The sequence below is a fragment of the Canis lupus genome, chromosome 1, assembly GCF_003254725.2.
Source record: "Canis lupus dingo isolate Sandy chromosome 1, ASM325472v2, whole genome shotgun sequence".
Classification (NCBI taxonomy): domain Eukaryota; kingdom Metazoa; phylum Chordata; class Mammalia; order Carnivora; family Canidae; genus Canis; species Canis lupus.
Window position 1 is genome coordinate 118,024,059 of NC_064243.1, and position 15,738 is coordinate 118,039,796.

At 43.4% G+C, this 15,738-nt stretch overlaps 1 protein-coding gene across 5 annotated transcripts in view; it reads right to left on the minus strand.

The window, feature by feature from the left end:
• The window catches only part of PDCD2L (programmed cell death 2 like), a 30,756-nt gene extending 17,172 nt beyond the window's left edge, over positions 1 to 13,584 (minus strand). For 4 of the 5 annotated variants that reach the window (XR_003127116.3, XR_003127117.3, XM_025425177.3 and 1 more), the window contains exons 1-5: positions 13,428 to 13,580; positions 13,137 to 13,312; positions 12,975 to 13,035; positions 10,845 to 11,218; positions 9,594 to 9,704 (exon numbers count right to left, since the gene is read on the minus strand). Coding sequence is in view for 3 of the 5 variants with exons in the window: in XM_025425177.3 (XP_025280962.2) it covers positions 9,594 to 9,704; positions 10,845 to 11,218; positions 12,975 to 13,035; positions 13,137 to 13,312; positions 13,428 to 13,535 (830 nt within the window). In the remaining 2 variants the exon portion in view is untranslated. Of the gene's footprint in view, positions 1 to 9,593; positions 9,705 to 10,844; positions 11,219 to 12,974; positions 13,036 to 13,136; positions 13,313 to 13,427 lie in introns of all 5 variants that reach the window. The other variant, XM_049095665.1, reaches the window with a different exon arrangement.
• Between the last annotated feature and the right edge of the window lie 2,154 nt (positions 13,585 to 15,738).

Genomic DNA, 15,738 nt, shown 5'->3' on the forward strand with positions numbered 1-15,738 from the left:
ACTCAGAAAGATGACAGATATAGATGGAAAACAAGCACTTGAAAAGGTGTTCGACATCACTAGTCATTAGAGAAACACAAACTAAGACCACAAGGAAATATTGCTACTCCACATCTTCTAGAACGACTAAAATTAAACACTGTATCCTGTACTGCCAAAGGCACAGAGGAACTAGAACTCTTACACACTACTGGAGTGAATATTTTTTGTTTAAAGACTTATTTATTTATTCGTGAGAGACAGAGAGAGAGGCAGAGAGACACAGGTAGAGGGAGAAGCAGGCTCTTCACAGGGAGCCTGATGTGGGACTTGATACCGAATCCTGGGATCACGACCTGAGCCGAAGGCAGCCACCCAATGGCTAAGCCACTCAGGTGTCCCTACTGAAATGAATGTTACCAGTACAGCCACTTTGAAAACCAGTTTGGCTGTTTCTAAGAAGTTAAACACATACATATCATAAGATCTAACCATTTCGATCCCAGATATTTACCCAGGAGAAATGAAAGCATATGCCCATACAAAGATTTATATACACTAATGTTTATAGCAGCTTTATTTATAATAACCCAAACACCCATCAACACATGCACGGATAAACAACTCGTGGTATATTTATACAACAGAATATTACACAGCAGTAAAAACCAATAAACCACTGACACACACAAGGATGAATCTTGAAATTATACCGAGTGAAAGAGACCAGACGCCCCCCACCAAAACGTATACCCTTTATGATTTCATTTATAGAAATTTGTAAAAAATATACTAAGGTATAATGACAAGAAGGTCCGTGGTTGCCTGGGGATGGGGAAGACACAGGGTGAGAGGATTTACGTATGAGTACAAAGAAACTTCTGAGGCGGGGTCCCTGAATGGCTCAGTTAAGCATACAACTCGATTTCAGCTCAGGTCATGATCTCAGGGTTTTGAGATCGAGCTCCGCTTCAGGCTCCACAGTGGGCATGGAGCCTGCTTAAGATTATCTCTCGTCCTCTCCCTCTGACTCTCCCCAACCCACAAAAAAAGAAAAAAAAATTTTTGGCAAGGTATGTGTGTATGTGTGTACAAATAAGTGTGTGAGCTAGATGCTCATTACCTTGATTGTGGCAATGATTTCATGGGTGTACACATATCAAAACTTAAAGTGTACATTTTTAATATGGGCTGTTTACTGTATCTCAACCGCACCTCATCAAAGGCATTTAAGAATGGATGTACATGGGCAGTCCCGGTGGCTCGGCGGCTTAGTGCCACCTTCGGCCCAGGATGTGATCCTGGAGACTGGGGATCGAGTCCCACGTCAGGCTCCCTGCATGGAGCCTGCTTCTCCCTCTGCCTATGTCTCTGCCTCTCTCTCTCTGGATCTCTCATGAAAAAATAAATAAAATCTTAAAAAAAGAAAAAAAGAAGATATGTAGATGCCAAATAAGTACATGTAAAAATGCTTAACATTATTAGTTATTAGGAAAATGAAAAATAAAACCACAATGAAATACTACTACCACCTATTAGAATGGTTAAAATTTTTTAAATTGAAAAAACAAAAAAGAAAAAAAAAAAGAAAAAAAAAATTTGTTTTAATTGACACTATTTTTAAAACTAGCACCAGGGGGACTCCTGGTTGGCTCAGCACTTGAGCACCTGCCTTCGGCCCAGGGCAAAATCCTAGAGTCCCGGGATCAAGTCACGCATCAGGCTCCCTGCATGGAGCCTGCTTCTCCCTCTGCCTGTGTCTCTGCCCCTCTGTGTGTCTCTCATGAATAAATAAAATCTTAAAAAAAAAAAAAAAAAAAAAAAAAGCACTACCAGCAGGCTAAGCCTCTTTGCTGTCAATCACTCTTGAACTCAATGTACTTTGCAGATTTGGTTCATATTTCATTTGTTGGAGGAAATTTCCTATTTTATCTCTGAATACTGTTTTTGATCCATTTGCTAGGTTCTCTATCTTGGACACCAATTATCCTAATAGTAATGACTTTTTATCAGCCTTCCACAGATATCAGCTCCTGATTGCTTAGTCTTTTTCTTCTGGACTCACTGGATTATTTCAAGTCTTTTCTCTGTGGCAGTGCTTTGATTTTTAGCTAAGTCTATTATGTTCCTTATATTCCAAATTTATTAGATCTGTAATGCTGTACACAGCAATGCAAGTTTCTTCTGGCATCTCAGTTATTTTCTCACCTCTGAGGTCTAGGTTGCATCGAATTCATTTTCTTATGAAGTTCTTATCTTGAAGAATCTCCTGGGAATTAGGTGTCCTGAGATGATGCTTTCTTCCAGACACGGTTCTCAATTCATCTTTATAAGTACTATTCATGTCTTTAATTTTAAGGCCCATACTATGACAAGGGTGGCATGCCACTTCTCGGCTCACTCATGCCTAACGGGAGCAACTCTGCTTAGACCATCTATTTGCTCCAAAATGGTATGTGTAAAAAATGATTTTTTACGGATTTCCTGTCAATCTCCCATCTGGGGTTCATTCATCTCTCCTTCTCCAAGACTTTTTCATTTCCACTACTTTTCTGTCAGTGGTAAAAGACAGGGAATGGAGGGGAGGATGAATATAGTTCTTCTAAGACTAGATGTAATTTTTTTTTTAAGATTTTATTTATTCGAGAGAGAGAGAGAGAGAGAGAGAGAGATTGGCAGAGAAACAGGCAGAGGGAGAAGCAAGCTCCATGCAGGGAACCCGATGTGGGACTCGATCCTAGGTCTCCAGGATCACGCCCTGGGCCGAAGGCAGGCGCTAAACCGCGGAGCCACCCAGGGATCCCCAACTAGATGTAATCTTTACTAGTCTTTACTAGAACACCTGGGCTTTGCTTGTACTTCTGAGTCAGTGTGAATGTCATATGTTGGGAGAGATCTCACACTCCTGGGGGGAACCACTCTTGACTTCTCTTATCATTATTCTAACTCGTCATGGAACCCAGCAACTATTGCTTCTGAGAAGCAACCCCTAGTTCTGCACCATCATCCGCCATCCCCAGTTCTGTGCCCAGCAGCCGGTTACACCATCCCCCCAACCAGAAGACAGATTTTTCCTCATGTTCGCTTCTTCCCAGATTCAAGATTATTATTCAGTGTTCTCAGGAGCTTGTGGACTAATCAGTATATCCTGGAGAGGTGGGAAAAGAGGGCTGCCTGGTTAGAACTTGCGCTAAACCATACCACAGATTTCTGCGCCTTTCTCTGGGAGAACTAAAAATGAATTACATTAATAAATACAAAGCACTCAGAACTGAATTAGACATTTAGTGATATTACATCCTGGGCTGACACTTCCGGTTTTATGGTATTAAATCCCTTCCCTTATTTCATGGCCTATGAAAGGGATTTTCTTTTTAATGTTTGTTTTTTCTAGATTCATTGTGTCCAGTACTATGAGAGAAAAACCATTTGATTTCACGCTGCCCACTCTATCCAGACTTGGTTTTACACGTTTTCACTATGCAGTGAACTGCTTTTATACCCTATACCTGCCAGGCATGTCATTTCCTCTGGGGATTTCTTGACATCCTACTTTAAAAAGCTCTGTTTTATTTTCCTTATTACTTCAGCAAATCTCATATCTATTTATTTTTAATCTCCCCCACTAGAATGTAAAAATCTATGCAAACATGGACTTTGTGTCATTTCCTGCTGAATCTAAGCATCTACAACAGTGCCTGACATCTAGGATAGAATCAGTATTTGTTGGGTGAGCGAACATGCTTTACCTCATTGAATCCTGCCAACCATCCTATAAAATGGGCCTAAAACCATTAAAAAAAAAAAAAAAAAGGTAAGTAAGTAGTCATCCATCCAGGACCAAATCTTCTAATGCCAAAACCAAGGTTCTTTTCATCCCCACCTTGTTTGACAGGTATTGGTTCAAAAAATGAAGAAGAAGAAGAAGAAGAAGAAGAAGAAGAAGAAGAAGAAGAAGAAGAAGAAGAAGAAGAAGAGAAGAAAGAAGGAGGAGGAGGAGGAGGAGGAGGAGGAGAAGAAGAGGAGTATTGGTTCTACTGAAGACTCAGTAAAGTTCCTATTATACATGAGTACTGTGCATTTCACAAGAGCTATATACTGTCCTCAATGCCAAAGGGTTAATGAAATCAGTTAATTTAATAGATTTTTGTCCTAAGATCACGAAGAATGCATGAATATGCCAATACTATAAGATCCTAACAGACCCTTGGATACTACTAAGATCCTTCCCCAAAAGGCAGCATAGTGGATTTCAAACAATAGCCAGTATTTATATATGTTTTACAGAGTATTGTCATCCACCCCTTCAGTTAATTCTCACAGGAATCTTATGACATCGTCATCCTCATTTTGGAGATGAACCACCGAGGATAAGAAAAGTTAAATGACTTGCCCAAGAGCCCACAACTTTCAAGGCCTCAGACTCCATGTCCTATGAACAGTTGTTACTCACTACAAAAATAACATGTCTTCAATATATGAAATGGGTAAAATGGAATGCACAAAGGAAATAAAATAAAAACTCTAAGTAACAAAACTTTAACCATCAAGATGTAAATCATACTGACAAGGACACACTGCATACTCCCAGAATGAAGACCCTTGTACTCCAGATAACAGCCTTCAAACCCCCATCTCCAGAATAGCATCAACAGTCATCCAACTTCGTAAGATGAACTCTCAAAACCATTTTTGTTGACTTCCAATTTTTTCCTCTCACAGCCAGTGGTCACCAAGACCTGCCACTATACAAATTATCTCCCAAATTGATCCCCTCCTTCCCATAGCCTCTGCTTTGATCCAAATTCTTTTACCATCTCTCACCTGGATTATTCTTCTCTAATCTCAGAGTGATCATCACTCCCCTCCCCCCCAACCCCCAGCATCTTCTGGTCACAGAAAAAAGTACAAATTCTTTATAAGAAATATAATGAAAACATAGTTTAAGCATCTAACCCCATGCCATTATTAGGTACCAGGTATGGGGAGCACCCAGGCTGGCAAGAAATACAATAGAGGGGGATCCCTGGGTGGCTAAGTGGTATAGCACCTGCCTTCAGCCAGGGGCGTGATCCTGAAGTCCCGGGATCGAGTCCCACATCAGGCTCCCTGCGTGGAGCCTGCTTCTCCCTCTACCTGTGTCTCTGCCTCCCTCTCTCTGTGTCTCTCATGAATAAATAAATAAAATTAAAAAAAAGAAAAAAAGAAATACAACAAGGGTGTGTATCCTTAAGGATGTTAACATATGGTGCTACAGGAGCAAAAGAGAAGAGACAGATTGTCAAGATGCTCTCACTTCAGACACCATGACACCCAGCTCACTGAGTTGCTACTGCCTCATAACTACACACATGGGTATCTTTTTCCTTTGTCAGTGATCCCTCTGTGACTCAGAGCATACTAGAATTTTAGTCCCTCCAGGAAACTCTCGGGCTCAAGTGTCTCTTATAGGAAGATGCTTTCTTTTTTTTTTTTTTTAAGATTTTATTTATTTATTCATGGGACACAGAGAAAGAGAGAGACAGGCAGAGGGAGAAGAAGGCTTCATGCAGGAAGCCTGATGTGGGACTCGATCCTGGACTCCCAGGTTCATGGCCTGAGCCAAAAGCAGATGCTCAACTGCTGAGCCACCCAGGCGTCCCTACAGGATGCCCTTCCTGATGTGGCAAAGGGGGGGGGGGGGGCTCTGATCCCTCCTCCATGTTTTCTGCATACTTACAGCTCCAGTGGGCACCATCATAGTGTACAGTGTGGTCTATCTTCCTAACCAGACTGGGCACTACTTTTGCGGCCTGCGCCAAGTGTAGTGATTATGCTCCTTCTTCACTCAAGCAGAGTAACTCAGCTCGTTATTAGCAGGGCTCACTATGGGCCATGAATCTCTCTGGTGAAGAGATTCCTCCCAGGGGCTGGGCTCCAGGCTGAGAATCACTGTCACTGTTGAGATGCCGTATGATTACAGATACTTGTTTAATCTGAAAATTCTGTTGAAGGGATCATAATTTGGGCATGTTTTTATGAGGGCACAAATGCTCTCTTCGCTAGGAGATCTCTAGTTGCCATACTTAATTAAGGAGAAATAAGATAAACTGGATATTCATCAATAAAATTAGGATTCAGGAATCAAGAGCAAAGTCTGATTTTGTACTAAGTAGAAAAAACTATAGTCACACAATACATATTGAAAACCTTTAACCTTCACACCTCTGATCCTGAATTTCACTTCCAGAACTATTGGGAAATCATAAAAAATTCTAATATTTACAAAGGGACTATATAATAGTATTATTACAATTGCAAAAGTGAAACTAAATGGGAGCAATTAAACATCCTATGATATACCCAAATACTTACTTGCCAAAATCAAACAAATCAAGAAAATTAGGGGATCCCTGGGTGGCTCAGGGGTTTGACTCCTGCCTTTGGCCCAGGGCACGATCCTGGAATCCTGGGATCGAGTCCCACGTCAAGCTCCCGGCATGGGGCCTGCTTCTCCCTCTGCCTGTGTCTCTGCTTCACTCTTTCTCTATGTCTATCATGAATAAATAAATAAATCTTTAAAAAAAAATCAAGAAAATTTATCTGCATAAAGGCCTACTCTAACGCATAAAGAGTCTCTAAAAATCAAAAGGACCAAGAACTTACAGAAAAATGGGCAAAAAATATATACAGAAATGATTCAAAAACAAAGAAAGATATTCATAATAAAAAAAAGGAAAATAAAAAAAATAAATAAAAATTAAAAAAAAGGAAAATAAAATTATACCCAGATGCACTTTTTCACCTTGAATCAGCAGAAATACAAAAAGCATGAAGTTCACGCTGCAGGTCACGCTATAGGAACACAAGCACTTATGGATTGCCAGTAGGAACTGAAGTCCTATAAGTCATTTTGGTGCTATCAATAAAAATTACAACTGTGGAGAGCTTTTTGCTTAACTCTTACCTTTTTGCCACTTCAAGGAATGTAGCCTAAAGATACACCTGCATACGTGGAAAATGATATTAGGTGCAAAACTATTTATTAGCATAACATATAAAAGCAAAAGCTTGGAGGGGCACCTGGGTGGCTCAGTCGGTTAAGCATCTGCCTTCAGCTCAGGTCATGATCCCAGGGTCCTGAGATCAAGCCCCACATCAGGCTCCCTTCTCAGTGGGGAGCCTGATTCCTCTCCCTCTCCCCTTCTCCCTGGCTCGTGTATGCTCCACCCCCTCTCGTCTCACTCTTTCTCTCAAATAAATTATAAGATCTTTAACAAAACAAAACGAAAACTTGGAAACATTAAATGCCCATAAATCAAAAAAATGGACAAGGAACTACAGTCCTATAAAGCCTATTAAAAAAAAAAAAATCAGGGACCCCTGAGTGGGTCAGCAGTTTAGCACCTGCCTTCAGCCCAGGGCATGATCCTGGAGTCCAGGGATCGAGTTCTATGTTGGGATCCCTGCATGGAGCCTGCTTCTCCCTCTGCCTGTGTCTCTGCCTCTCTCTCACTACGTCTCTCATGAATAAAATAAATAAATAAATAAAATAAATAAATAGAAATAAAATCTAAAGTAATAAAATAAAATAAAATAAAATAAAATAAAATAAATAAAATAAAATAAATAAAATAAAATAAAATAAATAAAATAAAATAAATAAAATAAAATAAAATAAAAAATAAAATAAAATAAAATAAATAAATAAAAAAATAAAAAAATAAAAAAATAAAAAAAATAAATAATAATAAATAAATAAATAAATAAAATAAAATAAAATAAAATAAAATAAAATAAAATAAAATAAAATAAAAATTAAAATAAAAATAAAATAAAATAAAAAGTCAGGGGGATCCCTGGGTGGCTCAGCGGTTTAGCGCCTGCCTTTGGCCCAGGGCTTGGCCCTGGAGACCCGGGATCGAGCCCCACATCGGGCTCCCTACATGGAGTCTGCTTCTCCCTCTGCCTGTCTCTGCCTCTCTCTTTCTCTCATGAATAAATAAATAAAATCTTAAAAAAAAAAAAAAAAGTTCTATTGGGGGCCAGGCTGGCTCAGTCAGTGGAACATGTGATTCTTAATCTCAAGGTTGTGAGTTTGAGCCCCACATTGGATGTAGAGACTAAAATAAAATATTTTAAAAAAAAAAATCGAAGTTCTAAATGTATTGAAAAGATACTATAGAGATTATTTAAAAAAAAAATCACACTTTATGATCCAAGTTTTGTTTTGTTTTTTTTTTAATCTTAAGTAATCTCTATTAAAAAAAAAAAAAAGTAATCTCTACACACAAGATAGGGTTCAAACTCACAACCTTGAGATCAAGGGTTGCATGCTCTACTGACTGAGCCAGGCAGGCGTCCCCCCTGTCACATTATATTTTTTAAAAGCACACAATTCCAGGACCCATGGGTGGCTCAGTGGTTAAGCGTCTGCCTTCGGCCCAGGGCGTGATCCTGGGGTCCCGGGATCGAGCCCCACATTAGGCTTCCTGCATGGAGCCTGCTTCTCTCTCTGCCTATATCTCTGTCTCTCTCTGTGTCTCTCATGAATAAATAAAATCTTAAAAAAAAAAAAAAAAAAAGCACACAATTCCTGGGGCACCGGAATGGCACAGTCTGTGAAGCCTCCACCTCTTGGTTTTGGGTCAGGTCATGATATCAGGGTCATGAGATCGAGCCTTGTATTAGGCTCAGTGCTCGGCATGGAGTCTGTCTGAGATTCTCTCTCCTTCTCCCTCAGCCCCTCCTGCTCATCCTCTCTCTCCCTAAAGAAATAGGGGTGCCTGGGTGGTTCAGTTGGTTACATGTTTGCCTTCAGCTCAGGACATGATCCCAGATCTTGGGATCGAACCTCATGTTAGGCTTCTTGCTCAGTGGGGAGTCTGCTTCTCCCTCTCCCTCTGCTGCTCCCCCTCGCTTGTGCCTGATCACTCTCTCTGTCAAATAAATAAATAAATTCTTTAATAAATTAATCTTTAAAGCACAAGCAAAAAAAACCCCACATAAATCCTACTCACATGATGTATCCAAATGCATAAAAAATAAGTGAACATAATATATCAAAATCTTAGCCTCTGGGTTTGTGGAATATTACAGGTTTTGGTTTTCCCATTATATTTCCCAGTATTTTCCAAATACTGGATTGCTTTTATTTTTTATTTTTATTTTTTTTTTAAATTTTTATTTTATTTTATTTATGATAGGCGCACAGTGAGAGAGAGAGAGAGAGAGAGAGAGAGAGAGAGGCAGAGACACAGGCAGAGGGAGAAGCAGGCTCCATGCACCGGGAGCCCGACGCGGGATTCGATCCCGGGTCTCCAGGATCGCGCCCTGGGCCAAAGGCAGGCGCCAAACCGCTGCGCCACCCAGGGATCCCTGGATTGCTTTTATAGTCAAGAAAACCAATAAAAGAAAATATGCTTTTGGGACGCCTGGGTGACTCAGTGGTTGAGCGTCTGCCTTTAGCTCAGGTTATAATCCTGGGGTCCTGGGATCGAGTCCTCTCCCTCTGCCTGTGTCTCTGCTTCTGTGTGTCTCTCATGGATAAATAAATAAAATCTTAAAAAAAAAATAAAAGAACAAAATATGCTTTTTATAATGAAGAAAACCAATAAAAGAAAATACGCCTTTACCTCAAAATCTGCTCCTGACAAGCGGCAATTCTCTTCATGAATTTGTAAAATGTCTTATCTCCACTTTTAATTATAGTCTTCTCATATTTTTCATCACCATCACTAGGAAGACTAAAAAGCAGAAAAACACTTTTGAGTGTCTATATCCAGAGAACTACAATTAGAAGAGCAAACAAGGGATCCCTGGGTGGCGCAGCGGTTTGGCGCCTGCCTTTGGCCCAGGGCCCGATCCTGGAGACCCGGGATCGAATCCCACGTCGGGCTCCCGGTGCATGGAGCCTGCTTCTCCTTCTGCCTATGTCTCTGCCTCTCTCTCTCTCTCTCTCTGTGTGACTATCATAAATAAAAAATAAAAAAAATAAAAAAAATAAAAAATAGAAGAGCAAACAAGATATTTAAAAACTATAAATTTAAGCAGTGCCTGGGTGGTGCATTTAAATGCCTGACCCTTGGTTTCGACACAAGTCACGGTGTCAGGCTTGTGGGATCAAGTCTCGAATTGGGCTTGAAACAGAGTCTGCTTGCAATTCTCTCTCTCCCTCTGTCCCTTCACCCCTCTGCCTTGCTTGGTTTAAAATAGATAAACTTTGGGATGCCTGGGTGGCTTAGCGGTTGAGCAGACGTCTGCCTTTGGCTCAGGGCGTGATCCTGGAGTCCCGGGATGGGGTCCTGCATTGGGCTCCCTGCATGGATCCTGCTTCTCCCTCTGCCTCTCTATCTCTCTCTGTCATGAATAAATAAAATCTTTAAAAAAAATAAAAAAATAAATAAAACCATCTGATGAGACAGACAAGGGAGGTATCAACACCACTCTCATTTCACTGGTGACACCTGAGGTTCTGAGCATGTCTCTGACATCCCAGGCCAGTTCCTGAGCCACAGCCAAGAGACAAAAAAACAAATGGCATTTCTCCAACTTACCTGAGCTATATCTTTAAAAACAGAAAATAAAGTTAAAGAGACAGTAAACACATGTTCTTCTGTAAAAGTTGTCACCACTAACTACTTTGCTCATCTTCTTGAGGGTACTTAAAAACAGAGCAAAGGGTTTTCAAGCTGACTCAAGGGTGGCTGGTAAGATCCCCTTGTCTGTTTTCCTTTCTCATCCAAGAGGAGCAAAGGAGAAAGGGCCCAGACATACAAGTTCTGCCTGAAAAGGTTTCCCCGAGTACTAGAGTCAAACCAAAGGGTATCTACTGTGGCAGCCTACTGATCAAGTCCCTTCTCAGACTCAGCAGCACACATTCTCACCTTTGAGAAAGCAACTGGTCCATATCCATTCCTTCTTTCTGTTGATATTCCTTCAGAAGGCTATGTGCGTGATCCAGACTGACAAAGTCCCTGTAATCCTCCTCCTCTACAACACAGATGTAGTAGGGCAGGAACTGTGGCACCACAGAGGGCAAGGCCATCTCTTCACCAGGAGAAACACGAGGAGCAGCGCCCAAGACAGTGTCCTGCAGGTGGAGATCCTGGAGCTGGGCAGTACAGTCTCTGTCTTTGGCTCCGATGGAATCATTCCCAAAATCCAAGGTAAGCCGTGGTGGTGGTGCGGCCTCACTGTCACTTCCCCAGTCATCTGCACCTTCGCACCAATCCTCAGCTGCAAGGCCATTTTCCTGTTTCTGGAAAAACATCCAGTGAATGAAGTCCAAGCACACTTGGGTGATCTCACTTATTCCCTTGGCTGGAGCTACTCATTCCTTCACCTTCCCCAGGGAGCCTTCATACAGCACCTTCCTCTCTTGCACACTCTGATTCACCTTTCTGGACCCCGTGCACTCAACCATGTGGGAGGTAACAAAAATTCCCTTCCCTTTGCAAGGGCAGCGTGGCAAATGTAATACAGTGGTTTCTTCAAACATCTATTCTAAACTCTTTCAGGGTATCCCTGGGTGGCGCAACAGTTTAGCGCCTGCCTTTGGCCCAGGGCGCGACCCTGGAGACCCAAGATCGAATCCCACGTCGGGCTCCCGGTGCATGGAGCCTGCTTCTCCCTCTGCCTATGTCTCTGCCTCTCTCTCTCTGTGTGTGAGACTATCATAAATAAAAATAAAAATTAAAAAAAAAATAAAAAAATAAACTCTTTCAGATGTGCTTCACGTATTACAGAAGCTAGCAGGACAGAACTACATTTCCCAGACTCCTTAGCAGCTAGGGCTGCAGATATGATCAACGGCTGGCTAATCAGGTCCACCAGGGAGACAAACTTGAGAAACAATTTTTCTGTTGTGATACAGCAAAAGTCTATAGGTGGGTATCAAGCAAGGATCTGGAGCCACAAGATCTGAAAAGGGCAGCTTCCAGTTTACCAGATCACATGTCAGCTCTCTGACTGCAGGTGCGGTGGGTGGTGTAACAGCTCTTTGACAGGCCAGTTCACTCTGAGGTGTGGTTCTGAAAGTCATTCCTGGAGTGGACCCCTCCAACTTTTTTTTAAGATTTTATTTATTAATGAGAGAGAGAGAGAGAGGCAGAGACAGAGGGAGAAACAGGCTCAATGCAGGGAGCCTGACATGGGACTTGATTTGGGGTCTCCAGGATCAGGCTCTGGGCTGAAGGTGGCGCTAAACCGCTGAGCTACCGGGCCGGGCCTGGGCTACCCGGCCCCCTCCAACTTATTCAGTGTCAGTAAAATCCTAATTCGAAGTCTGTCTGGGCTTTAAAAGATCAGTGCTTTTCTATTATCTGCAATGAATGGAACCCTGAGAAATACAGGTACACACCTGTGCCTTCAGCTTTTCATTCCTGGTAACGCTAGCAGGGTAGCAGGTACACGTTAAGAGCTCAGTGCACACAGAAGCCAACATTCACAGCCACAGGGAGACCGGGTTTCATTCAGCAGCTACCAACCTGCCCAACTTTCTAATTCAATAAACTCTGATTCTTTAATTAAATGTTAGACACATGCACACGTATCACAGGAACTAGATTTACTATAACCATATTTATCTGTCACACACAAGCACGTACATGTACACATCCACACTTTTTCCCAAACAGAAACAGCAGCGAGTTATGTGCCTAAAGACCTTCAGTATATATATACTTTTAAGGATTTTATTTATTCATGAGAGACACAGAGAGAGAGAGAGGCAGAGACACAGGCAGAGGGAGAAGCAGGCTCCATGCAGGGTCTCCAGGATTAGGCCCTGGGCTGAAGGTGGTGCTAAACCGCTGAACCACCAGGGCTGCCCCCTTCAGTGTATATTAAAATAAACGAAATCTTAAGGAGGCAGCCCTTCACGGTTCAGAAAAGAAAGTGCAAAGCCCATTCCAACGTACCTCCAAGGTCACGGCTTAAGGTCTACGTTAGACAACAGCCTGGAAAACACTGTCAAATCACAGCGAGTCCTAACAAGCTAACTGCAACCGGTTTACCTGAGCATCGTGCGCCCCTGTCTCTCGCATCTGCAGGCACTGGGAACGGAACACCTTCCAGCTTCGGGGTAAAAATAAAGGACAGTAAGGCTCCGACGCGGACCACGGGGCCAGCCGGCCGGGCCCATGGGGCGGCCCCAGCGCGCGGGCTGCCCCGCCTACCTGCGCGCCCCGCCGCCGCCGCCGCCGCCGCACCCGGGGAGGGGGCAGGCGAACACGTGCAGGAGCCGGTGGAACGGGGAGCCCTCCAGCGGGCAGTACACCTGCACGACCAGGGCAAGAGGCTGCCTGCAACGCTCACACGCCGGCCTCGGCGCCGCCACCGCGGGCAAGGCGTCCTGAGGGCGAGGGGACGCGCTCAGCGGGCGGGCGGCTCGGGGGCCTCGCCCGCGCCCTCACCCCGCGGCCCCCGCCCCGCCGCCCCCGCCGCCCCCGCCGCGGCGCCCGCCTCACCGGGAGGCCGCCCAGCTTGCTCGCAGTCCAGGCGCCCGGCCCCGTGGGGCGGCCGCGCACTGCGGCGTCCCGAAGCCCGAGCAGCACGGGCCCCCGAGCAGCCGCCATGCCCACGAGGCCCCGCGTGCCCCGGCGGACTACGGCAGCCGAGACGCCGCGCCTCAGTGCGCACGCGCGCCGCCGCCCCTGCCAGGCGGCCCCGCCCCCTTAGGGTCCTCGGGAGGAGTTCGGGCCCTGAGGCGCGCGGGCGGCCGCTGCGGTCGCGGGCTGGAAACCCCGCGCCGAGGAAGGAAGGGGGCGCCGTCGGCTGTGAAGTGGTCTTGCCGGAAGGTTCTACCCGAAGTGGAAGAATTATAAAAAAAAAAAAAAAAAAAGTTTAATTTTATAGGTACACGTCAAAATGCTTACTTAGGAAATTATGGAGAAAAGAAAGAAAGAAAGAAAAGAAAGAAAAGAAAAAAGGAAAGAAAGAAAGAAAGAAAGAAAGAAAGAAAGAAAGAAAGAAAGAAAGAAAGAAAGGAGAGAGAAAGAAAGAAAAGAAAGAAAGAAGAAAGAAAGAAGAAAGGAAAGAAAGAAAGAAAGAAAAGAAAAAGAAAGAAAATAAATAAATAAATAGATAAATAAATAAATAAATAAATAAATAAATAAATAAATAAATTATGGAGCAGGCCATGAGTTGAGAACTTGAAATTTGGCATCAAACAGTAGACATCTGGGCAGCCCGGGTGGCTCAGCGGTTTAGCATCGTCTTCAGTCCAGGGTGTGATCCTGGAGGCCCTAGGGTCGAGTCCCACATCGTGATCCCTCCATGGAGCCTGCTCCTCCCTCTGCCTGTGTCTCAGTCTCTCTCTCTCTCTGCGTCTCTCATGGATAGATAAATAAAATCTTTTTTAAAAAATGTAGACCTTTTTTTTTTTTTGTTTTTGGTAGACATACTCCTTGACTTATACATGGTTGGAATTTTCTGTAAGGGAACTTCTTTTCTTTTTTTTTTTTAAATGCTTGTCGCACAACCTAGATTTATTTATTTTTTTAAAGATTTGAAAATCTTTAGGCTCCATGCAGGGAGCCTGACATGGGACTCGACCCGGGGACTCCAGGATCACGCCCTGGGCTGAAGGCGGCGCCAAACCACTGAGCCACCGGGCTGCCCCTTTTTTATTTATTTTTTTAAAGATTTTATTTATTGAGCTTTCAAAAAGTTAATTGCTACCACATTCTGGAATTCCAGAGGCAGTAGGACGTCATATTTGAAACTACCATTATTGTGGGGTCCTTGGAATAATGTTAACAAAAATGTGCTGGCATGTGTGAGATTTGAAGCATTCCACTTAGTTTTATAGGTTGGACTTCCTGGACAAACTCACACAAATCATCAAGTTGCTAATATTTATTTTTGTGTGTAAGTAATCTCTGCTCCTGATGTAGGGCTTGAACTCACGACCCTGAGATCAAGAGTCACATGTTCTGCTGACTGAGCCAGGTAGTTGTTCCCAGTTTGTGTTGAGCAAGTACAGAATGAAGGTGTTGAAAGCTGTTTTACTCTCACGGTGAAGAGCTGTTCACGATGGTTTATGTACCAACTTAACAGGGCTAGGAGGTGCCTAGATAGCTGGTGAAACGTTATTTCTCAGATTGTCTGTGAGGGTGTTTCCAGAAGAGAATAGCATTTGAATCAGTAGACTGAGGAAAGAACAGTGTCCTGGTTGGTTCAGTTGGTTAAGCACCTGCCTTCGGCTTGGGTTTTGATCCCAAGGTGCTGGATTGCAGCCTCACATTGGGCTCCCTCCTCCACAGAGAGCCTGCTTCTCCCTCTCCCTCTGCCACTCATGAATAAATAAAATCTTAAAAAATCTTTTATTTTTTTTTTAAAGGTCTGCCCTCACCAGTGTGGATGGGCATGATCCAATCTGTGGAGGGCCCTAAGAGAACAAAAAGGCAGAGGAGGGGTGAATTTTCTCTTCTTGAGCTGGGATATCCATCTTCTCCTGCCCTCAGATATCAGATCTTGATTCTTAGGCCTTCAGACTTGGAGACTAACACCAGTGGCCTCTGGGTTCTCAAGCTGAACCACCACCTGTCTCGGTTTTCCTGGTTCTTCAGCTGGTGGTAAACAGCATATCGTGGACTTCTCAGCCTCCATACTCACATTTGCCAATTCTAATACATCTCGCATGTATCTACATCCTATTGGTTATGTTTCTCTGGAGAACCCTAAATAATACTGTTCCAGAATTTGCAACAAGTGGAAGCCACAAGTGATAGTGGTGGTGATGGGGGGAGAGAACAAGACAGGGCCAAGGGACGTGTG